The sequence below is a fragment of the Daphnia magna genome, linkage group LG7 (genome assembly GCF_020631705.1).
Source record: "Daphnia magna isolate NIES linkage group LG7, ASM2063170v1.1, whole genome shotgun sequence".
Lineage (NCBI taxonomy): Eukaryota > Metazoa > Arthropoda > Branchiopoda > Diplostraca > Daphniidae > Daphnia > Daphnia magna.
In genome coordinates this window covers 10,215,994-10,241,633 of record NC_059188.1, presented here as the reverse complement: position 1 = coordinate 10,241,633, position 25,640 = coordinate 10,215,994, and the positions used below count along the sequence as shown (strand labels likewise).

Genomic DNA, 25,640 nt, shown 5'->3' with positions numbered 1-25,640 from the left:
TTTCTATTATGAAAGTTAGGGAAAGCGAGTCAATCATCTCGTTTTTCTTGATGGAAGAGGGAGTTGCTGTATTGAATGCCTCGCATCTTAAATGTTAGACCGAAGTTTTACGAGCTATATTTAAGTTATTGCTCCATTTAAAAGTTACGCGCTCCTCGAATATTTAGAAATTAAAGGACGAAGAAACCGGTTTTTATATTTCACATTCGCTTATTCATTTCGTGAAGTGTATCGGGACGAGAGAGCTAAAATTTGAATGAGAGAGAGGACGGGAATGTTTTTCTTTCGTGTATGTGTATGTATATAAATACGGAGAAGAGTGTGAGCTGCGAGGGAATTATTAAATGTGATAATGCGTGGAGAGAGCTTTATTAAGTAGGTTAAATCATCCAACAGAGGGGTTAGGGAAATGGGGGGGGGGGCAGGATTTATAGGAGGGCGAATCAGAACAAATGAACGAAGGGAGAGACGAGCAGAGAGATACAAAGTACAATATCGTGATGCTTTGGGTTTGTTGATGTTTTAAGTATATAATGAGAGGTGGGAAACACACGTACAGGACAAGAAAAATGAAGTTATGTAAGTACCAGCGCATATGTTATATCAAAACAACTTTTGCATAAATGACTTCATCGAACCGAAAACAAAACAAAGAAATCCTCGATTCATGCGCGGATAATGCGCACATTTTTTTTTTTTTTGCATGCTCACGCGCACACACACACACAAACTGTACGTCAATCATTTAGAACAAAACAAAAAAAATCGAAAAGATTTTAAAACGATGTAACACGACTAGGTAAAAAAAGGGAAAACGGGCGTGCTGCACATACGAACTTCACGAAACTATTATAAAATTATTATTAATTTTCTTTTAATCTGGTGAAACTTCCATTCGGGAATATTTGTTTGTTTTTTTCCATTAAAACGAAAAAAAACTCGTGTTTAAGGAGGAGGGTTTCACTGTGTGATCAGGTCGTGAAATTTAAATGTTTCAAAACGAATACCCATAAGATTAAAAAAACAAAAAAGAAATACAGAAACAAAAAAAGATTCATGACTATCAGTAAGTACTTTGAAGAGGACGATGGCCACGTGTTTCCTACCGGAAAGCAAAAATTATTTCTTGCTCTCCCCATTTCTTTTCTTTTTAAGTATGTCAGTTATTTCGACGCGAAAACGATCGAGAAGATAGCACATAATTTGTTTCAAACGAGATATTCGTGAGACACCAATCGACAAATTATTTTCTTTGGGGATGGGGTTGCTCGTTTTCTTTTTTTTTTTTTTTTTATTTTATTTTATATAGATTTTTTTTTTTTATTAAATTTCTGTTTTTGTTTTGTGTAAAAGAAAATGTACATCATGGAATGCAACAGAGAAACGAGAAATAGCCACGGACACGCACCAATGGCATCGAAGCTATGTATAACGGGGTGTAAATGGCGAAAGAAAAAAAAAAAAAAAGAAGAGCGTGTTTGATTTGAAAGGAAAGGCTACATCCGTATTATTCTGAAAATTTGACTGTAGGGGGCCTTTTATATTTAGGTTTTTGTTATTGTTGTTTGTTTTTTTTGTTCTCTCTAGAGCGTTTAAACTATATCCTCCATTATTACACACGCCGGGGTAGAAATTGAATTTGATACGTAGAAAACGAGTGGATGATTATACGTGACTTTAAAATGTTTATATGGATAAAGGTGGTGTTTGCTTTGGGCGGAGGGAGAGGAGCGAAATGGTGATAATAATCTCGGTTACAAACGTGTGTGTCGACAAAGTAGAGAGTCCTACTCGGATGTGTGTGTTATTACAAACACAACAAGAGGGAATTCATTCAGCTGGGCGCATCATTAAAACAAAAAAATAATTATAAGGACTTTTGACTAGAGAGACTAAAAAAATTTCCTTTCTTTTGTTTCAATTGGTCGCTCACAACCTCATCCCTCTGTGTAGATGCTCAATTATTAAAATAGCCTCACTCCCCTCCTATCAGATATGAAATGTAAATTGAGATGTCCTTTGCCGGGATACTTTGAATATGCGCAAACGATTGCAACGCTTTTCTTCTTGTTTTTCGAACTTAGAATACTGCCCCCTCCAACTTTTGTAAACGCACACGATCCTTGAGCGATTGTGACATAGAACCAAACATTAAAAAACCAAATTTTTAATGTGGGAAGAAATGAAACATGCGACTTTATCGGATGGAGGGGCGCAATTCACGCTCGCGATTTTCAATTAAAAACAACTCCCTCCTCCCCAAACGGCCATTTTATGGAATGACTGTGTGAGAGTTACCATTGAGATCACTGGTTTGCCTTTGCCTGATGTCTCGTATTTCTCTTCCTGCCTGCTTTTATGTAGAGGGGGGAGCTATTTGACTATACATAAAATAAGCTCAACATTTTCATCGGTTTGGAATGCAAAATAGCAAAAATTCGGAATGTGGGTTACACTTATACACACACACAAAAATGTGACTCATTGCATCATCATTGACTAGCACTCAGTTGATATACGTAGCACAAATTGAACAAAAAAAAAAAAAAAAAAAGAAGAGATCATTTGACATGTCAATTGTTTTGTTTTTCTCCCGCACACTTCCTCTTTTTTGGCGGAGTTCGTTTCGTTTTTTAGTTCGTCCACGTTTAGCACTTCGAAAAGGACTAGATTGAATTGCTTGTTCGTCATTCCTTTTGTTTTTCGTTCATTTGCTTTCGTCCGTCATATTCTCGATAAATATTTTGGATATATCATTTGAACGTCGGAGGTAGCCGTCGGTGTCGATCTGTTTGATGTGTTCATAAAACAATCACTGGCCGTATGCAATCAGGTGATGGTTCTGTTGCTGTCATAAGGCGTCGGTGGCCAGTGAATGGTGCAGGGATCCGTGACTGATGACGTGACCGCCGTGCGGATCGCCGCCACCTGCGCCAGTAGGTGACGACACCGGTGAAGGACTGCCGCACATACTGACCGAGCCGGCGCCATCGACGTCACATCCGTCCACATCTCCCATACTACTCGTACCGGGTGATTTGGCGCCACCGTCTTCGTCTTTCCATTTATCCATGGAACGACGTCGAGCGTTCATGAAGAAATTGCCGACCGTCGTCGGTTCCAGGCCCAGCTGTTTGGCTATCGTCACTTGCATCTCTTTCGATGGTCGTTTCGTTTCCTAAATCAGAAACATTCGTTTTTGAGGTTCATTTATCGGCAGGATGATTACGAATTTCGAATTTGTACCTTGAAAATGGCCTGGAGTGTACGTCGTTGCAAATCGGTAAAAACTAAGCGAGGCTTCTTCGGTGACGGTTGTTCCGGTGGCGGAGGTTGCTCTTCTTTGCGCTTACAAACAACTGCGACTATGATGTAGGTGAAAAGAAATTTGAAAAAAAAAATTAATATGTTATATAATATATTGTGGTGAGTATTGTTTTGTTTGTGTCCGCTAGATGGCACTGCCAGCTCTTTTTTTTCGTGAAATTTTCAACTGAAACGCTTGATCTCCCCTGAGATGCAAATCCAACCAGCGGCTGCTCAAATAATTGACGATATTCAGCGACACATTCGACAGTAAACGTCACGGGAATAGACAGTTCCAACACAAGTCATGCACCCCCATCCCTTTGTCTGCCATGGAAACTCGACTCTTATCAAGAAACCAACGCTCCCTTCTTTTTAAATGTATTTATTTCCCTTTCGTATTTTTAAACAGGGATTCGTCTGATGCGTGAGAAACGTCGCAGAAACAAATAAGTCACGAAACTGAAAAGAAAGAAAAAACAAAAACAACAAACTTACTTGGTGGCTCTCCAAACGGCGGTGTGTGCTGCTGCTGAGCGTGGCCTCCAACTGAATCAACGAAGAAAAAAATAAATAAATAAATAAAAAGGTTAGATTTTAATAAAAATCTCTTCCAAGAAAAAGGATTGGCGAAATTTAACGTTTGCACCGCTTGCAACAGCATCGTAGTGACGGTGGGTATAAGCAGAAAGGTGTCAACGAAATCGATAGATTTCTCCCCCCCACCCTCTTTTTTTTTTTTTTGTGCTTTCCAGCGTAAATCGATGGCTATCGTGGAGATAGTGGCTTAGTTGGGCAATCCTCTACCATCGCACGTTTTATATTAACAAAGAAAATCGGCAAGACGAATCGGTGCCGGGGATTTGTCTGCGACGAAATTGAATTTCGCGCCATTGTTTGGAGCTGCTACAACAACTGAAGTGCAAGTGTGTATAACAAGTGAACATTGTAATACAGCCGAATTCAAGGTAAATATATACACGCATGTATATACATATATAGCCCATCTTTCTATACATAGGTATTCGATGTTTCGCCGTTACCAAGGCCCCGAAATGCGCATATACGAACGTGTTGATTAGATGTACTTCCCCGCAGAACACGAAGTTTTGGAATGAAAACCTCGACTATGATGTCAATCACAAGTAGATGTAGATTATAAATCAACTGACGCGTGTCGAGTCGAAAGACGGCGCTCATAGAAATCATTTCTCACTTATATTCGTCGCATAGTTTCTCACTTGATTACGATCGGAATTTTCCGTATGTTAAAACACATATGCGCATTATCTGTGCCGAACGGAACAAAATATAAAAACAGTCACGTCAACTGCAGTCGGGCAGTTGTTTGTGTGCAATTTCCGATTGAAAAACATGTGTGTTACAACACCCCAAGCTGACACGACCAGAAATGATTGAGGATATCATTTCATTTTATTTCAAACTAAAAAACAATTGTTTATTTTTATGCGTACCCGTATAATACTATATTCTGTACGCTTACTTGATCTTCCGTCGTTACGTAATGATTGGATATGCTTAATGTTCCGTCTAGAGGGCTCTCCAGTTATTCAAAAAAAATTATGCATATCTATGCTGTTTGGTAATTGCTCGGGCAGGTAAACCCCTTATATACCAGACACTCTTCATTTGCCTATTCCACCCCAACCCACCCCATAGATCTATTTATAAAGTTCATCGCCAACTGCTGAGACGATGGGACCAACCCAACACGACCAAGTGTTTTTCTTTTTTCATTTCGCTAACGATCATTAATTAGTCAACGTGTTTTTTATTTTTTAAATTTCGCTTTGCCACATTTCCTCACCTTACCGGAAAATGTCGGAGGGTCATCATTATAACAAGGCGATACAAGCAGCGAGAGGGGTGTGTCGGATATATCTATATAGTAGATTTATTTGATTTAGGATGATGAGCGTGTCGATTAGTCACCGTCTGCGCCCTTTAAACTTTGAGCTGTAATGAATAATTAGTGAATCGGAAAGTCGCCACTAAAAATGTTTCGTTCCTTTTTCGCATATCCCATTTATAATTTTCTAACATGCCCGTGGCCCTTTAAAAAAAAAAGCAACAAAAAGAGAAAGACTTTGCAGAAAAAATTAGTCTGATGAGAGGTTTGAGCAGCAAGCGCGTTTACATCATCTCCGTGAAAAATCAAAACGTGGCAGGCAAATGGAGAGTATAGTCAATCAGCCGAAAAAGAAATGAGATTATTGACGAAGCAAGGCAAGTTGTGGGGAGGCCAGTATATATTATACGCTGATTGTATTTCGTCCTCATTCCGGTGGGACTGCTGTCTGTCGAAGTTTGACTACAACGTCAAGTGTTGCGGAAAATGATTCTGCTGTTCAGCGGATCGCAAGGTATTCTAGCGAAAAAGAAGGCAAGAGGGCAAGGCCTTGATTGTTGTACGAGGGATGTTGGCAAAGAGGACGGTCTTAAAGTCATTAACTTCTGACGATAATGAAGAACTAAAAAATGCAAAGCGAACGTAAGGGATGATGTGCGACAGAGTCTATACATGAGAAAAGAAATTGTACACCACTGACGACATTCGTTTAAAAAGCAACGCGATTTCGTTCGTGCTGCCGGGCGTGTCCATGTTTTTTTCTTTTTTTTTGGGGAGGGGGGGGGGGACCTTCTACACTCACCACACCCTTGACTGTGTCCCTCTGTTTAGCGCGAGAAAAAAGAAGGGGAGAAATCAAAGAATAGAAAAACTTCGTTTCTCTAGTCTGGATTTCAAGAGTCCCACTGATGCCAGTTTTTCTTTCCAAACCTTTTTGATTAAAAAAAAATGTGATAAAAGAAAATGGAGGACAGAAAAAAATTTCAAACGAGAGGCCCCTCTTGACGCCCACGCGTTTATGCCACTTGGACACGTATCCAGCGACCCACGTTTTAGCACCATTTTTTGTTTGTTAAGAAAAAAACAGAATTCCAAACTTATTTTTACATAATTTTTGTTCTTTCATCTTTTAAAAGATCTCATATGGCGAACGACCGTCATTAGGATCTATTTAAAATGTGATGATCGAGTCTCTGCAAAGAGTCGATTGAAAAAACAAAAATCGATCGATAATGTCAAAAAGTCCAACTCACGAAAATAAAAAGGGGGAAAACTTGTTTATTTCTTTTCGTCCTGCGATGGAACCATCGTGTCGAAAGAAGAAGTGGTAACAGCGGCGAAGGCCGTGTTCCTTGTCCAATGTATTAGAGTAGTATTCGGCACGCCATTTCTACTATGAAGGGAGAAACTCTCACACACACACACACACAGCCCCATCTAGTGCCTTATTCTTTTGCCATCTCTTCCAACATATCGACGTTGGGTTAGCCCATTTATTCCCGCAATCGTCCAGCTGTAGACGCTCCGTGCCAAATGTTCAGAAAACCAAAGAAAAATAGCTTCCACTCCCCCCCCTCTTCTTCCCCCTCATGTTATATACCTTCAACACCATACAGAAAGTGTCAGCATAAGATTTTCAAGCAAGTGGACAGCGAGTCTATTACATCCCCCTTCCCCCAAAAAAAAATATATATATACTTATACGTATAGAATGAGTCTAACGGTTTGGCTCTTTCCAGTGAAACTATAGGCAAACGCCAAAGGGTGTGTCCCCCTCGTATGTGGAGGGGTGTCATTTATTTCGACTACGACGCTTTAATTTTTTTTTTTTTTCGGGACTAGGACCAGCGGGAGTCTCTTCTATTGAGGACGCCAAAATAAGGCCAGCAATTCAAGCTTTGCTTCAGTTGGTTCCTACACACCCACTACGTAATAGGGTTGCGCTGAGAATCATTACAAATGGGGGCTATATACGCCGAAGTTGGGTTCTTTATAACAACGAGTTGAGAGTGAGGGGGGAATGCGGACGCTTACATATATATATAGATGGAAGAGCTAGATGGGGTGTGGTTAGTGAATAATAAAAAAAAAGAGAAACGAAACAGGGGGTAGGAAATATATTTTTTTTCCGGGGGGCTGTGGATGGTCGACTAGGTCGTTAGCATCTAGTTATGCAAGCAGGCGAAAGAAAATGCAAGAACTGGGCACACTGACGCTGTTCTAAATGTCCAGTTCTTCTTTTCCTATACAGATGTATGCGAACCTGTGTGTGTGTGTGTGCAGTCCTATTCGAAAAACTGGTCCTCCCCCTCTCATTCGTCTGTTGGAAGAAAAGGATTCAAGTGGAATTCTATGCAAATCTCGGATAAAAAGATTTGAATTTTTTTTGAAAAATTTTATTGAGCCACTTGAGTGGCCGGTTCAAAAAAAAAATGGAGTCGCCCGAACAATCAGAAAATAATATTCACTGCGCATATGGACAAGTCTAAACATGTTTTTTACGCATCAAGTATAGACAAGTCTAAACATGTTTTTTTCATGTTTTTTTTTTCAAAAGAATATTCACCATAAATGCTGTAGGCAAATCTATACATGTTTTTCGGATTTCTTTAAAATAATTTTTTTTCCTAATTTGAATAAAGCTATCGTAAGACCGTACGATTTTGTTTGTTTTTTTCGTGCACGCATCTTTAGCCGCAAACTATTTTACCCTTAAAAAATGTATATACTGATGTGTACGAATGATTTATTGCGTCCCTACCATCAATTTTGAATCAAGATTGATCTATTTGTACATGTTCATAGCGTGGCTATAATGAAATAGATTTAACTCTGATGTCAATTTAACGTGCAATGGCGCAAGCTAAGAAAGAAAACAAGAATCCCGTGCAGTGGCGTGTTTAAAAACCTCTGCTGGAAAAAAAAAGTATTATGTCGGGGCCGTATACTCTGCTCCATATTTCTTTCCATTTGTCTTACGTATATATAGCTTTCAAGTGTCATTCAACATAACGTGTAGGACAAGAAACGCCAAAAGAAAATATGGTTTTGCATGACTGACCATTTCTTTTGAGCTCTAAAAGAAAGAGAGCCTTACGGTCCAACATTTTTTAGCTCACCACCCCCAAAAAAAACATAAACGTTTACGTCCATGACACACTGTCTGCTTAAGCCCTTGGCTATAGTATATATATACCTAAAGCTCAAGACACACATAGTATAAGCGCACACAATAAACCGTGTTGTTGCGTTCGCTTCGCTTATTATTCTGCACGCTGGTCCTCCTTCAATCCCGTCTCCCCCCTCCACTCTCGGCAGCCGCAAACTTTTGCTCTTCATCCCCTCTGGCATTCATTTCATTTCAACTGTTTGGTTGGGAGATTCTCACTACGTATACGTATATACTGAGTAACACATTAGTTGCAATCACACACTTTGTACAGGTGAAATGGCAACCTCCTGTTGTCTCTAGAAATGTGTGTTATAAAGAGCTGTGCGCGCTGTATATACGTGTGCATAATGAGCTTTAACCTATACATTTATTTAGACCAACCATTTCAAAGCATTAGTTTCACGTGAAGTTTAAACATGTGAGAAGGGCAGAAAAAAAAACAAAACAAAAACAAATTGGGCGGTATGTATTATAGTTGTATGTCTATGCGCACTGATATTATTAGTTTCGGGGAATCACGAAAACCATTTCTTTGTTAATGATACTTTCGTGCTAGAGAAACATTAGTTGATTACACTAAATGATGTATACTCATATGGCAGTATAGGTTAACGGACATTACCACGTCACTGTTGTAGGCTACCTATCAGTAATTGCGTAACAGAGCTGTGTTTGATGAAATGTGTGTAGTTTTGTGTTTCAGCCGTTGCTATAAAGACAATCAAATCGTGCAGAACGAACGCCAGCGGGCCATTTGATTAGAAAATGAGGTCAAATTTCAAAGTTGCCATCATATACGCGAAATGGATCATATTTCCAACGCAACTATCACAGTCTAATGTAAATGAAAAGTGGATATATTCAAACAGCGGGGTGTTGATTGCTTTTGTATAATTTTCTATATAATACATACCATACCAAAGTATCTGAATATGTCAAGAAAGAGAGCATCACTTCTTTTTCAAATATACCTTCGATCACAAGCCGGGCCCATTCCTCTTTCGTATATGGGTTAGATCCACTCCCTTTTTATCTGTTCCCCATGTTCTAATGTACCTTTATACCCTTCTCTGCTATATAATATTATTAAGAGAAGAAATACAAACGAAATGGCTGTACGGCCATCTTGATGCTGCAAAGTGAATAGAGTCCTCTATATAAAAAGCCATTTCGTTCTTTTTCTTTCTATTAAAATTTAGAACATTCCGTTCATTTTGAACTCTATAAGACTTTATCCATTTACGATGGAATTATACATCAATACGTATATCTAGGGTATGTGTACTTTAATATCCACAGACAATCATTTTGCTGTTTCAAAAAAATAATTTCAATTTGAACCCCCCCATTGAAAAGAAAAAAAAGGGGGTTGAAACTTTGATTTTGAAATGAACGAGGCTGACAAGACAATAGACGGCGGGACTGATGAAACTGATGATGCGACTTTCGCATGTTGGGGCGTCTCAGCCATTTCGTTTGACATCCGCGCAATATAACAGTCATCAGCATTGCACCGGTGCGTCAATCACAACTTGTTATACGTATAAACATAGCGTTACGCGCAGATTATTGTTAACAGTTATAGTTATATGTGCATGTACAAATACTTTATATATAGGCTATACTTGTCTGTAAACACTATACACATGTCCTTGCGACTGTCTAATCTCTTTACGCATTATGCAAATGCACAAAATAAAAGGGCAGACTAATAAAACAAAAAAGCCTGCATTTTTGTTTAAACAAATCAAATGCATATCAGTTCGATCGAACAGGTGCATACATCGATACATACAGTATATACCTTCTTTTGGGGGAGGGAGGTGTTCGTATAACGGTGAATCGTTATGGTAAAAGAAAAAAAGAGGGGCAAACAGAGTGGGCCGCGCTGTCGCAGGGGAGTCGCCCACAAGTAAACAACTATAAAGGAAATGTTGTTGTTCGTATTACGTTCCAGAAAGGCTGCTTTCCCCCTCTTCTTTTTCCTTTTCTACAGCTGATGTAGCTACAAAGGAGAGCAACTCAGACGCAAAGGGACACAGTCAAAAAGCCGAAAAGTCTGTTTCCTTGTAACGGCTTCTTGGCTGTTATCATTGGTTGATATGGCATTTTCGTATTGTGTGTGTGTAGATGTGCTCTTATATATACTGTATACATATAAATACATATTGCGCTATCGCAGTCCACTCGCCAATGGTCATAGTTTTTGTTTACTCTTTCTCTTTATTCAGCTACGGCTTCTGACTCGAGTCGTTGCGTGCGACACGTTCTTCGGTCACCACTTGTGTGTTACAATGAAACCACTTCATTTGCATGACCCCAACCTTGTTTTGTGTTTTTTCATTTTCTGCAGCTATTTAGCACTGGGCCAGTGGTCCACTCTCACGTCTCTGATGAAGAGATTAGACTTGTTTCTTTTCAAAATGAAAAGATGTGTGTCTATACGTCTATTTAACACTGACAATGTATGCATGTGGTACAGCATCTGTCCAATCTCTACCCCTGTTGTGAATATAGAAAAAAAAGCCATCGAACGTGTTTTAAATAAATAGGAGAACGACCCCACCATATCCCTCATTCCATCTCTGTTATATTTTTTTTCTTTTCTTTTCGCCCTTATATTTCATCCTCTTTTCAATTCTTTATCCGGGTTCCATTGTCGACATTCAGTTCTGTGCAGGATTGCATGCGTTTGAATAGGTACCCCCAACAGTGGACTCTGATGGGCTAGATTTGCTTTCATTTTTCTCAGCAGCAGCCAGTCACTGCTGTGAAACGCTGTTGAATTGACAATCCGGCTGTGTATAAGTCTTAATTGGGCGCCATCTTGTCGATCGTAAAAAAAAAAAATAATAATAAAAAATGGAAGGAGAGAGTCAGCGACTGTCATCATCGTCCCTGACATTTGAGGTATTTTTTTATTTTTCTCCTCCCTCCAATGAGATGAGAGGAAGAGAGCACTTTTCATCTCTCTTGGACGACACAATGGAAACTGAACGAAACGAGAGAGAAAGAGAGAAAAGAGTTAGCCAATATATCTATATGTGGAGCCTATATACTATATAGAGAGAGAAGCTGTATACACATGCTGCTGCTGTATAGCCCCGCTAATAATCAGACCTTCTTTCGCAGAGTTTCGCGCTTCATTTGACATCGTGCATTTCACAATCCACTCTCCCCCATCATTTTTCTTTACTTCTTTCTTTATCAGCACGATATTATCTGCGTTTTCCCGTCCACCATTTGGATTTTTCTGCCGATATTTTCCAATCATCGATTTGGAAATGTCTTCTTTTCACATAGACACACACAAAAACGTGCTACACACCTGACATTTTTATTTTTATGATTATTTTTATTTTTAATATTCTGATATCTCGTCCCTATTCACTTTTTTTTTTACACCATTCAAACACTCTACAACGGTATATAAACATACACACATTATAGATTGGCATGTATACCTTATATATATAATAGATTGGCTGACAAAGAAACAAGAAATCTATACCTGAAATTCCCCTCTCAAATTTTGATTGTGACGCTGAACAAACTACTTTCTTTACATAAATCAAGCTAATTGAAAAAAAAAAATAGATGTAAGTTCTGGAGAAATGTAAGATTGAACGCATCCAAAATGATGCGCCGATATAACGTGATGCACAAGCAGATGTGATCAGTTTCACTGCAAGTCTATTCTTCAATATTTCTTTTATAAATATATACGTGTATATGTATAGTATGTAGTCATCTCGTTTTGAATTGTTGACGTGCGCAGTGAAAAAAAAATGATTGAACAAGTTCCAGCAGTCAAAAGCAGCAACAAAATAGAAGGGGGTAGGGAGTAAAAGGCAGATGTTACAGGATGAGGGTATATGTAGAGGTACGAGCGCTCGTTTACCTAATTGGCCCCCAGCGCGAATCGATTGAACCGCCAAGAAAATTGGGTTGAACCTCTCCCCTCTGCGTTTCTCCCCCATATAAGAAGTAAGAAAATATAAAAATGCAAAAATCAAAAATTGCCGACGAATGCTTGATTGAGCGTGTGTGTGTGCTGGCCATGTTGCCCTATTATACAATACGTCTATTATTATTATTTAAAAAAAAAAAAGAAAAAAGAGAGCATCTCATCCGTGATTGAATAAATTTGTTCGATGCTCGATTCTGTATGGCATATTTCTCTATTTTAACTTGACGTGGCTGTTCAAGCGCACCTTTTTTGTGTGTCATTGAATGTAAAGATGGGCACAAAGAATGGGCACTCCATTGGATTCAAAGACATCTATTGATACACCACCAGCTAATGAGCACAGTTTTACTCATCCAACAATTGATATAGGGTCTATACAGTGTACAGCTCATGTATATATAGATTTAGCTTTTGAAATGGTTCATAATGACGCTATTAAGACGCTTCACTTACTAAAAATGGTTCAATGAGCGTCATCTATGAGCACAATTGCTTTACAGCCCATTTTAATATAGTGTTTGTTTTGTTATTTTTTAATTTTTGTAAATGAGAATAGTCTACTCACTATAATATACTATAGAAAATGTAAAGGTCTCTCTGAATAATTAACAAATCAACTGTCGTTTGCGATCGGGACGTTAAACACTTTATACGGCTCTTTAGTGTGAATGATGGCTTGCAATGCACAGTGAATTAAAACATTAATTAGTAAGAAAAGGTGGACATATTGACGTACTTTCCACTTCTCGAGGGCGCTAACGTATTTATGTCGCATTAAGATGCGATATATACATATTGCACAGCACAGCTAACGCACTCAATATAGGTCGACTAATGCGGTGTTTGTTAACTATATAATCCGATCGTTGCGTTTCATCTTTTGAATTGACCAAACGTGATCGACAAAATCCCGGCGAAGAGAAACGAGTGAATCGCACCTGGCCTTGTGCAACTATGAAGGCAGGTGCTCCTTGATTTCGATTGTCACATGTTTGTTTTCGTGACGCGTCGGAACAGCGAAAACAAATGAAACACACGGGCGACACCCTCCTGCTGCGTTTGTTTTTTTCCCCCCTCCATCGGGTTGCTAAACTCCAGGTTGAATACACTGCCTCTCTTTATCTTTTTCTAAATAGATATAGGTGAGAGAAAGAAAGAATAAAAGAGCTAAAGGTAGGCATCCAACAACAGCTGGTTGGATTACGCAATACATACACGGCTGGTCTGTATAGAAAAAGGTAATAAAGCGGGGGCTCCGCATTATATTGTAGTCGTTAGATTTTAATTATTCAACGGGTCTAGCCCTGTTTTTGTTGCAATCATTTCCAGTATAGCAAATGGCGTGACTCAAAATGTTATACGTCTCGCAACAGCAGCTCTTTCCCATATTCATTTAGATACGACTTTGATGCGAATACATTTTGGAAATTTTCATCGCAATTCAATTCACTCGGTTTAATTTCTTCTTTAGCCATTTGAACAACAACAACACAATTTCTCATCACCCCCATTGTTAGATTCGTGTTTCATGATTTTTCTTGCCCGTCCCTGGTGTATGTAGGCTACCCTATATATATTTTTAATGAGCTGTATATGCGCTATCTGAGTATAGAACACGACAATCAAGCAACAATGATTGCCCGCAGAAATGATGATAACGCCATGCAGACTCCCTGCTGCGCATACATAGACGCTGCTGGCGTTCGCTATCGCCTCTGACTGTGAGAGGGGCGATAATCAAAGATGAATAATAATCAGCAGAAAAAGAAAAAAAAGTTCGACGATGTGTGTTCACTCTCTTTTGGGTATATTTATAAGAATACAAAAAAACACATACAGGGGGAGGAGAGGCGCCATTTTTGATGATTTGCTGGAATAGGTCTTTCTATTGTTTTCATGCATACTAATAAAAATACTGAGAAACCCCCCCCTGTGCTATGATATATACTCTTTTTCCCCCCTTTCATTTTGTACGCTGTTTTCTTTCTCTCGCTTTGTTGCACGATGGGGGATATCCTGATGATGAAGAAATACAAGGGACAAAAAAAAAAAAAATCAAATAGGCAGCAGTTTTTGTGCTTGTGTCAGCTTGACGAATGGACACCCATCATTTGTGTTTGCCATTGAAACGTGCAAAGCCAAAATCCCCTTGAACAATCATATTTTATCAGAACGCAGGTGAACTCCCACACTGTTTAATTAAAAAAAAATAATAATTGCTTTAAATCATGTTGCGATATATTTCTTTCGATTATCTCTAACGCAGAAAAACCACATCTTATGATATTAAATAAACGTATACACATGCATTTAACATTTACACACGAAATAAAACTGGCCCGGCCATTTAAAAAATAAAGAATTGCATAATGTAAAAATAAAAATATATAGACGTATATCTTTATGAGACATATACGGGTTGCGTTTCCGAGAGGACGTCAATGGGGTCTATACCAGAGAGATATGTATATATATATATTTATATAAAAAAAAAGGAAAAGTGCTGAGTCTGTAGTTGCTGACTCGACGCTCTATCTGTCTACTATGTTTCCCTCCCGTTCTTCCCTATAAACTGCCACCACACATATGTGCGCGTTATGTACTCTCTCTTGCCATCCGTTAGCGTCCGGAGGACCAAGCGCCACAGCTTCAACGGCAGTCGAGTTCTTTTCAGAAAGAACCCGCGTGCTTTTTTCCTTTTTTTTGTATTCCCCCGGATCTCCAACGCCACTTGACACTTTCTTTTCTATCCTTTCTCCAGCCCCCTTTTGCTCCCCCCCCCCTTTCTTTTCTATAGTCTCTTTTCACGACTCTTATCCCGCCAACACGCTATTCTTCTTTCTCTTTCTCTGCCTTGTTTAAATAATAGAAAATCGGCTTCTAAATAAGATGGGGGAAATAAAAGGGGGGTAGAAAAAAGATATCCATCGTAGGTCGTCTCGCACGTTCTCTACATTTCTTTTGCCACCCCATTTTTCTGCATATTTCTCAATCTCTGTTGTGTTTCGTGAAATGCGGTCCGCTTTTGAACGCCATCTTTCCTACCAATTAGGATTTTGAAAGTTGGTGTATAGAAAATGGTCAGACGTCCCCGTTTCAAATCGAAGCCGTTCAATTTCGCAGTTTATAAAAATGCAATTCAGGTGCAAGTTGGCAAATCAAATAAGAACGAAACGAATTTCTCCAAGCATGCGTCGTCCGGTACATTATCACGCTCGTCTCAGCTTGTACGCTATATTTATCTATAGACTCATTTAATTATGCGCATCTCTCGGATACGTCGCTTGGCCATGCGCACACAGCTCATTCCGCTTTTTCAAAAGAAATATGACAATAGCCCCCTCGTGTCCAGCAACCATTTTTGCATCATCCGCAACCAGTTTATGACATCAGCAACGCATATTTATACGCACAAGGGCTTTCTTCTCCCTTTTTTTATGAACGTGAAAAAAAACACGAACGCATTTTCTACTTTCTATATGCCAATAAAAAGAAAAGCAAAGGACAAAAAAAAAAAAAAAACCTTTTCTACCTTTTAAAATTTTATTATTTAAATGTTTTATAGGACGCATTTATACAGATGTGCATCATATATAATACGAACGCATATATAGCACATTTACCACCGGAACCCGCCATTAACTCAACATATTTATGGACACTGCACAAGCTGCTGTCTTGCAAGTCTATGTAGTTATAGACCCTGGGCCAACAACAACAAACTGGACCTTTTTTTTTAAAAAAAGCTGTTGGCAATACGCTAATCCATGTGTGTGCGTATAGACACATAAGCGCAGCGTGTTACACCGCAGCCCAGGGAAGAGGAAAAAGAAAATTACGTATACTGCACACCAGGGGGATATTATGCGACCGTTGGCTTTTTTTTCAAGGGTTTTTCTAATATTTTAGGCGACATCCGCATGTGTATACACACACACACACGTATGTAGAACTTCTTCCGTTTGCCAATGATACGCGGAAGTTTAGCCTACCGGTAAACATTGAAGGCAAAACAAAAAAAGGGAAAAGGAAATAAAAATGAAACCACAACCCAACTGAAATTCAATACACGTAATATTATATCGGTTTGACTCTATATATATATATATACTGTATATAACGACATGCTGTGATGAATCGTCAAGTTTCCTCTACATACATATATAGAGACTTATAGCCGGAGGGTATTTATATAAGCGTGTATAGAGACGTCTGTTTAGTTTGCGGTTGATGGCAATATTTACGTTTGCACAGGATATATTATATACCACACATGTCTATGTTGCACGGGTTAGGGCTCCTCGGTGTCGATGGACTTTTTGATATCAACCGCAATATTCTAACCGCGGACGACCTTTAGCTCTCTTCATCTAAAATGTGTGAGAACAACATTTGAATGAAAGGGTTCTTATTTCTTTTTTTTTAATGCTGGCCCATTGTTTTTAGCAAAAAATAAAAATAAAAGAAGAAGCCATTTCACATTTGTTCATTGTCACTTTTGTTTTTGTTTGGACATACACACAGTTGGAACTGGGTCCCACCAACGACAATGGGGAGGGGACGTCTGTCCCTCGCAGGGCATCATGAAACGAATCGATAAAAAGTTTACCCTGCGCTCGCCTATCCTAACCCACTGTTTTTTAAGTGAGAAAACATAACTATAAGCTAACAACAACAAAAAAATGGCCACTGTCTTCTACCTCCCATTTGTGGGCCTCTGCATAATAGACGAAAGGTGGAGTTGTTCAACACGACTCGCTATATTATTCTATCGGCTAAAGAACAAACAGAAACATCATTTTTGTGTGTGTGTGTGTGTGTGTGTGAATTTGTTGAAGGAACTTGACTTCTCTTCGCCTCGTAATAATTTGAAAGCGTCGGAAACGTTTTTTCTGTCTGAAAAAAAGAAAAACGAGCCGCGCGCGGCTGACAAAATATGGAAGACACTACGGCGGACATGAACGACACTGTGTACATCGAAAAGAATAGGAAAACAAAAATAAAAAAAAAGAGAAGAGAAAAAGGGAACGGCGATGACGGTATATATTTATAGTGATGGTTTTGTGTGTAGTGGCTACGCGCTCGGTTGCCATGCCAACCGATAAATAAAGGACATTACAAGTGAGGCACAGCAAAGAGCCCTTATATGTATAGCCTGCAAACACGCACGCCATCACTGCCCATCCTCTGGCTACACACACACAGTAACATGTACACACCTGAATTCTATATTTTCAAAAAAAAAGAAAAGAGTCTAAAATATTAAGATGGACTGATTCCATCCCTTCATAGGCTATAGTATACAAGCCTTGAATTCAATTGAAACAAAAAATTAATCAACACACAGCCGTTGAAGTGTTGAGATGTAAGAAAAAACTCAAATTTAAGGTCGTCAAAGTCAATCGATGAATGGGGGGGAACAAGGTCTACGCATATAGGCTGATGCGTGTACCGCGTGCATATGCTAATGCTTGGCATGACCAAATGATACGTGTACAAGAGTCTCGTATAGAACCCCTTCAGAGAAAAGAAGGGGATAGAAATAAAAAAAATAATTATTTGAAAATAAAAAAAGAGGAAAGACTTTGTCGTTTTGTGTTGTAGAGTCAAACAAAAGAAAAATTGAAACGCAGCCCCCCCGAATCTTTTTTCGATCATACGTGTGGTATATGTATATACCCTTGGTTCTTCTCTATTCACGAGAGGCTTCAAGCAGACGAGTGAAAAAAAAGAACAAAAGGCGACTCCCTTTTCAAATCAGCACGGAAGAAAAACGGAAGCCAACTTTTGCAATCATTCTCTCTTTTTTGTTCCTTTCTCTCTCTGCACACATCATCAGCTGTTGGATACATACGCAACACACTACTAAACTGAGAGACCCGCCTTAAAACCAAAAAACAAAATGAGTGAAACAATAAGAAATAGACCAAGAGGGACGATATGTGGCTCTGACAAAACGCATAGAATTCCAAACAAAAACAAAGAAGAATTGAGGGTACAGATCATCATCACAGCTGTAGACAGTTGTGATTTACATATACAATCCAACTGGAGAAAGATGGCTCCAAAATCTTGTATTAGTTATTTGTATTCGATTGAGCCTATACACAGCAGTAGCCTCGTGTAACGATGGGTTATTGTGGGCTGCTCAGTTTAACGGTCCCATGTTTGGCATCTATAAATCAATGGCCATCTTAAATGGCTTGTTTCTGCTCTCTATATGTTACACACTGACTATCAATGGTTATTTATGTAACCGCCCTCACTTTGTGCCGATAAATAGTGGGATATCGATCGGTTAGCTATATACCAGCACACATCCATAGCTCTACATAAAGGCCTACACGGAGAAAAGAAGAAAACAAAATGGACGGTGTCAAAACAAATTCTATGGCATATCGATCCATCCATTTTTGTTTTTCTAAGGGTAAGTTTGTTGATCTCCCAATTTAGTTTATATATAACTACAATGTAATTTTCAACCTTAAATCTTGCACCTTTAATCTATAGTATAGCTTATGTATCTACGTGTAGATGTAGATCGAATGATGTTCATCAATGTCCGCCAACAAAGGAAACATTTATAATCGGCATATTATTTGATTAAACATCTATACTTTTAGTGGAAGAATCCCCGCCCCGACCCAGAAACAAATGATGCTATGTCGACCATCTTGCGTCCTTCCAGTTGCTGTATGAACAACGGGTACTGGCTGTCTATATATAATAACCCCACGATGCCTAATGATGAAGACAGGTAAGTTACGTAACCCGAGCCCTTTTTTTAAAGGTATATATATAGATATACAGTACACACACATTTGATGTAATTTTCTACGAACCTTTTAATAAAAAAACAACAAGACGACCCTAGTGAGTTTCGGTATCGAAATCTATCCTCTTTTACTATAAACATTCACCGTAACAGCGGATCAAAAAACCAAATACAAAAATGAAACCACCGGGAACTGTCGTTTAGATATATCCACCCCTCTTGCGGATTGATGGAATTCTAGAAGAGGACAAGGGTGGGGTTTTTTGGAGGGGTGGGAGTTGTCGAATCGCGAAAAAAAAGAAAGAAATCGAGTGATGCCTCAACGATGAAAAGGCCAGGGCGTAATAGAAAAGAAAGGGAATCATCATTCAAAGTCAAGCTGATGTTTCTCCGGCTTAACATTTGGATAGTAAAACAGTATAATCATTTAAAAGCCCATCGTCAAATCACAACGCCAAACAGAGTAGAAATACAGATCGCAAAACTCCCCCCCAAAAAAACCAAATAAAATGTACAAGACTCGATAATTAGCATATAAAGATAATTTAAGCACAGCTTCGTTCAATGCCGTTCCAGTTTGGCTCTTTTGATTATCAATTCATTTGGTGCGGAATTTCTTATAGACATCACGCAAGTCTCTTTTCACGTCCCCCCTCCCCTACCCCCGTAGTTGGCTCTTGTCAAGTGTCTCACACAAGTCCAACTGCGTGAGCCACGCACAAAAAGAAGAAGAATAAGATCTAAAAGAAAACAAACAAAAACAATAATACGATGGCTATACACAGTTTGCTGGTCAATTCTGTATATAGACTTCATAAGCACACACACACAGAGAGAGATGCACTTCTTGTATATCGGATCATCTACTATTCATGCGAAAGCGAACGCCCGACTTTGCCCGCGTGTGTAGTCTACTAGAATTGTCACTAGACGTCCATACTTTTCTGCGTGTGTGTTTTGTTTTGTTTTGTTTTTTTTCGTTTCGAAAACAACATCGCAACGAATACCTGCCCATTTTGTTGTCGTGTTTTCGTCTTCTTTTATTCTGTGTGTGTGTGTGTGTGTGTGTGTGTGTGAAGAATTCACATGGATACCTTGGGCTGGACGCATTTCGTCCAACTTTTTGTGTGTGCGAACGCTAACACAACCGTCCACTAGGTAAAAGAAGAAGAAAAAAACAAACGATGGGACAAGGAAGGGGAAACTCGGCCGTTGCTATGGCAACCAGTTTGTTTCAGGTTTTGCACGTAAAACGCCCCTACCCGTCTTTCTTATCAAGAAGAGGGACACACACACAAAAGGAAAGACTGTCACACACACACACACACACCCTAACAAAAGGTACAACGTATAATGACCCGATAATGAAAGTGGACGGCCCCCAAAAAAAAATAAAAATAAAAAAAAAAACTTACCGGCCAAGCGGAGCGCCGACATCCGTTGAAATTCCGGTTCTTGTAGCCACTTCCACATGCGACGGAAGGTCTCGCGGCCCGACTTGAGCTTCGACCAGGGTTTCGGATTGCGCAGGAGGTCGGACAGAGTGCCCTGAGAACGGCAGAGGACCCGCTGGGCAAAGATGGCCTGCGGAATGCTGTAGCGTTTCAGTTCGGCCGAAATGCGGGCCGCCAGTTCTTTGGTGTTAATTTCCTCCAGTTCGGCGCCGTTGTTGCTGCTGTTATTGCTGCCCGCTCCGCTGGCTACCCCTCCCCCTCCGCCGCCTCCACCGCCTCCACCGTTGCTGGGACTGCTGGTCGAGACGGACGACGGCGGCGAATGTTTGGAGCCCGTCGCACCGACAGATCCCGGACCGAATTGTTGCTGTTGCTGGCCATGGCCAGTCAAGTGGATTTGGCTGGAGCTGGCCAGGTGGATGGTGGTGCCACCTCCACCCATTGAACCGATCATGGCGTCGCGTGACAACGAGACGCCCAGCGGAGGCGAAGGCGATTGTGGCATGGCGTCTCTCATCCGCTCCATCCGCTCCATCCGTTCCATCCGCTCCATCCGTTCCATCAGACTCAAACCGGGCGGCGGCGTAGGACTCATCTGGCCGTGCTGTTGGTGTTGCTGCTGGCCGCCGGGTGACAATTGCTGAGGCGGAGGTGGACTGAGCGGCCCCGGGCCGGCCAATCCGTTCATGCCCACCTGACTCAAAACGCTGTATCCGCTGTGCGGAGGTGAATGCAGCGAACTGTGAGACTGCGGACTCAACGCACCGGCCGGGCTGTGCTGAGCCTGACCCAAACATCCGTTACTACTTCCTCCACCTCCACCGCGGATGGTGTAATCGAATCCGGTCGGCGAGTCCAGCGATTTGCTGGGCGAATGGAGCCCGTTGTTCTGATGGCCACTGCCGTACGATGGCGACAGGGGCGACGTCTGGTGAAGGCCGGACACTACCGAATGATGCTGGACGTAATGGCCGTGCTGGACAGCGGGCGGAGGGGACAGGGCCATCGGCGGCAGTTTATCAACGGCGTATCCGCCCGTGTATCCTCCACCAGCCCCGTGTCCGGCTCCCATTCCGCCCATTTGACCAACGAATCCGGAGCTGTTCTGCATGACGGTGAACGAGCCGGACACGTTGTTGTTGCCCCCTCCGTGGTGGTGGTGCTGATGTTGTTGTTGCTGGTGCTGCAAATGGTGATGGTGGTGATGCATCTGAAGTTGTTGTTGTTGTTGCTGCTGCTGCTGTTGCTGTTGTTGCTGCTGGTGGTGGTGGTGCTGATTGATCTGTTGTTGTTGCTGTTGTTGTTGTTGCATGTTCTGCTGCTGCTGCTGCTGCGGATGGTGGCTGTAAACGAACTTGTCCGAAACGGTCGAAATGGGCGGCAGCGGTTGGAGCGGCGTCAGCGTGGCGTAGGAGCCGGAATTGGGGCCGTTCCCTCCGCCGACGAAGGCCGACGGATGCGGCGACATCCTGGACGACGTCGACCCGCCGTTGTTGCTCGAGCCCAGCGACTGCAACGTCTGGTAGCTGGACTCTGCCGACGCGTGCAGCGCCCGATAGTCGGCCGCGTCCAGCATCGTCAAACCGCGCGACGGACTCAACTCGCCGGGGCTGAGCAGCCCCGAATCGGCCGAACCGAGCGGCGAATCGACTCCGCCGCCACCGGCCGCCGAGTGTTGGTGCTGCTGATGCTGTTGGTGCTGCTGATGCTGATGCTGTTGGTTGTTGTTGTGGTGGTGGTGATGGTGATGTTGTTGCTGCTGCTGATGATGATGATGATGTTGTTGTTGTTGTTGCAAATGATGGGCGCGATGGTGGTGCGGATGGACGTCGTCCTCTCCGTCACTGTCGCGATGCTGAATCAATTCACTCTCCTCCTCGTCGACGATGTCGTCCTCTTCGTCGTTGTCCAGCGACGGCCGGCCCACCCTCAAGTTGGCCGGATGACGGACGACCAGCCGCAAGTCTTGCGGGTCGCTGTTGTTGTCCTCGTGGACGGCCTCGGCCGGATCGAACGGCGACTCGCTGCTGTGAACTCCGTTGGCTTCGGCGCCGTCGGCCAGTCCGGCGTGCAGGTGCTGCTGTTGAAGATGTTGTTGCTGCTGTTGGCGGTGAGACAACAAATAAGAGGAGCGCTCGTCCTGGTCATCCTCCTCCTCCGTCTGGGGAGGGGCTGGCGCTGGAGGCGAGTGCAGCACTTGATTGGCGGGCGAATGGAAACTGGGCAAAATCGGGGCCCGATGCAATTGCGACGCATGCAAATGCAGTTGGCTGGCGGCGCTGGCGGCACTTAGATGATGAGTCAAGTGCGAATGGTGGAGGTGGTGGTGGTGGTGGTGGTGATGGCGAGCGATCAGCTGAGCCTCTCCGTCGTCGCCCAGCTCCGAACAAACACTGGCGCCGGCCAGCGCACCTGCCTCCACAGCTGAGACCAGCAACGGATGATGGTGCTGCTGCTGGTGGTGATGGTGCTGCTGCTGCTGCACCTCCTGCTGCTGAAGGTGGTGGTGCGGCTGGTGGTGGGGGTGGTGCGACGGGTGGCGCTGCGGATTGTTACCGCCAGTCGGCGAGGCGGCGGGAGGAGCTGGCGACGTCATAGCGCCGCCCAATCCCGACGCCTCCTGGTGTCTGTTTCGGTAACTAACAATGTCGTCCTCCTCATCTTGGTCGTCGATGGCTCGTTGGCGATCGCTTCGAAGCGTCGCATCGACGTCGTCTTCGTCGTAGAAATGCGCAGGTGACGCAGGCGAATGTTGGATGACGGGCCGGCGTAAACGGCCCCGCAAACCAAAGGCCGTCGCCGGAGGCGACGGTGGTGAAGCTGGCGCTGCCTGCGGCGTCGTCGGTTGCTGTCCAGGCGACGTTGCCGTTTCTTCGTCTCCCACGTTTGCCATCTCGTCGTCGTCCCTCCTTCGCGTCGTCGCTTCGCCGCTCGGCCGCTCCGTGCCCAGCTCGTGACGGAGTCGCCTCGAGCGCATGATGGTCGCCCTGTTGTGCGGCACCAACGTGCCCCGTTCGTTCGAATTCAAACGAAGATCCGAGCCGCTTCGTTCGTCGGCCAGCAAAGACGCAGGTGACACCAGACGCCGGTTGTTGTGCACGTGCTGGTGGATGTCGTTGGATGGGCCGTCTTGATCGTCGGCGACGCAGTCGGCCACATCGGCCTGCAGTTCGCGCCACGAAAACGATAGGTGACCTATTAGATTGCGGTTCTCCAACAGTTCACGGTCGGACACGTCTCGCTCCATGACACTCGATCATCGGCGTTGATTGTTTCGATCGTCTTCTACCACCTTTGCTTTGCTTCTTTTTTTTGAACAAGGCAAATGGACTAGAAGATACGCTCGTTGAACGTCCTATAATTTTGGCAATGAATGACTAGACAATTGTGTTTATTGTATAAGACTAGAGAGAGAGAGAGATCAATTGGAATGTTTCGTTTTGGGATGTCCTGATGGAATGTTACGTGTCGTCCTCTATAGGAAAGTCCTTCACTCACTTTGTTTTGTTTTCTTTCAGTTTTCAAATCATTCAATTGTGAAGGGGGATTTCAGCACAGTTTATCAAAGGCGAAATTCGTTGGTGCCGCCACCTTCGACGGCGCATCGCAGAGCGCAGCCGCTGACGACGCCACCGCTACCAGCACCCACCTTACCGGCCAGAGCTTCTAGAATGGCCATCACTCACAGCACTGATCGTACGAGACTATCAAAATATTCAGAATTCACCAACAAGCATCCGCAAATTGCAGCTAGCACTTGCCTCCTTCCCATCACCCCCCCCAGCCCTTTAATTTCCCTGGAAAACAATGAAAACAACGTTCAACTTTGCGCCGATCGTTCGTTACTCAAACGATGTCCTTGTCACGACTGTCAAAGAGGCAGCACCAAACTTTGATGACACTTGCGTTTACCAACACAGGTGGGACAGACGTTATACGCACAACTGTGCCTTTCCAGTTTCGTAGACACACACACACACACGTCTACACTCGTATGCAAATAATGCGACCATCAATCCATGGAAAGGGTCCACAATACACGACACGCACACACACACACAATAAGACCGAATTCTTCTTGTTGTTGTTGACGATGTAGATGCGTGGGCCTATACATCGACGACGATCTTTTTTCTTCTCTCCGTGTTTCTAATACCGCCGACACACTTGGGCCCAGCTAAGATCCTGCCACTGCTGGCGCTCCTGTTGGTGAGCTGCAACTTCTTTGGGTGTGCGCGCGCGCGTGCCCCCCGCGAAAAACACACACACAAAAAGAAGAAGAAGAAGAGACAGCTCGCGGTTTCCGTTTTGTTATTTCACCAAAGACTTCTTCTTCTTCTTCTTCTTTATTTCTTTGGCTTGTATGGAAAAAGGGAATTTTTTTGATTTCCTCCCTTTTCCTTTCGATGTACGTGTGTGTGTGTGTGTCCGGCTGTTGTTTTTGGAGCACTGGCCGATGACACGAGCACGAAAGAAGAAAGTCCAGCACAGATGTAACCGTTCACAATTTTCGCTAATAAATTTCCAGAAGAAGAAGAAGAAGAAGAAGAATAGAAATGGCACGGATTGCTGGGGCCAAAATCCTGCAGCTGATTGCAACTCGGTCCGGCGCGCACACGCACACACACACAAACTGCTTGTCTCTCTCTTTCTACTCCGTTTTCCCCCCTCCGATGCTGTTGACGGCCTTCTCTCTCTCTCAACCCCCTCTCTTTCTCTTCCACAATCGCACGAAGAGCGTCGCAAGGAGAGCAAGGGGAAGAGCTGAATTTATATAAGGAGGGGCGAAAGAGGGGCCTCCCATTGCTCGCGCACTGCTCCTCATTTTCTCCCTCTCTCTCTCCCTGCTTTTCTCTCACATCTCCTTTTCTTTTCTCATTCGCGTATACAACACACACACACACACACACCCGGAGCGGCGACCCGTCGGTGGTGACGGCGGCGGCACATACACACACAGCTGTCGGTGCATTTTCCAAAATGGCCGACAGAGTCAAAGCGCGTCGGCGGGCGCGCCGGCTGGATGAAACACGCCAATGGCGGAGCAGAGGGAGAAGAAGAAATAAAAAAGAAATCGGGCTCCCCTGCTCGCT

General features: G+C 42.7%; 1 protein-coding gene and 1 long non-coding RNA gene across 2 annotated transcripts; one reads left to right on the top strand and one right to left on the bottom strand.

Annotated features, from left to right (window-relative positions):
- Positions 1-275: 275 nt before the first annotated feature.
- On the bottom strand, positions 276-25,235 carry LOC116926892 (dendritic arbor reduction protein 1). Its single transcript, XM_045176623.1, has 4 exons — positions 20,509-25,235; positions 3,805-3,855; positions 3,247-3,365; positions 276-3,178 (listed from the first exon to the last, which is right to left on the bottom strand). Exons 1-4 carry the CDS (start codon positions 23,792-23,794, stop codon positions 2,852-2,854), a joined length of 3,783 nt encoding a protein of 1,260 aa, XP_045032558.1. The 5' UTR covers positions 23,795-25,235; the 3' UTR covers positions 276-2,851.
- Positions 3,232-4,849, top strand: LOC123474431. Its single transcript, XR_006649308.1, has 3 exons — positions 3,232-3,372; positions 3,456-4,274; positions 4,328-4,849. It is a non-coding gene; the product is annotated as an uncharacterized LOC123474431 (long non-coding RNA).
- Positions 25,236-25,640: the final 405 nt, after the last annotated feature.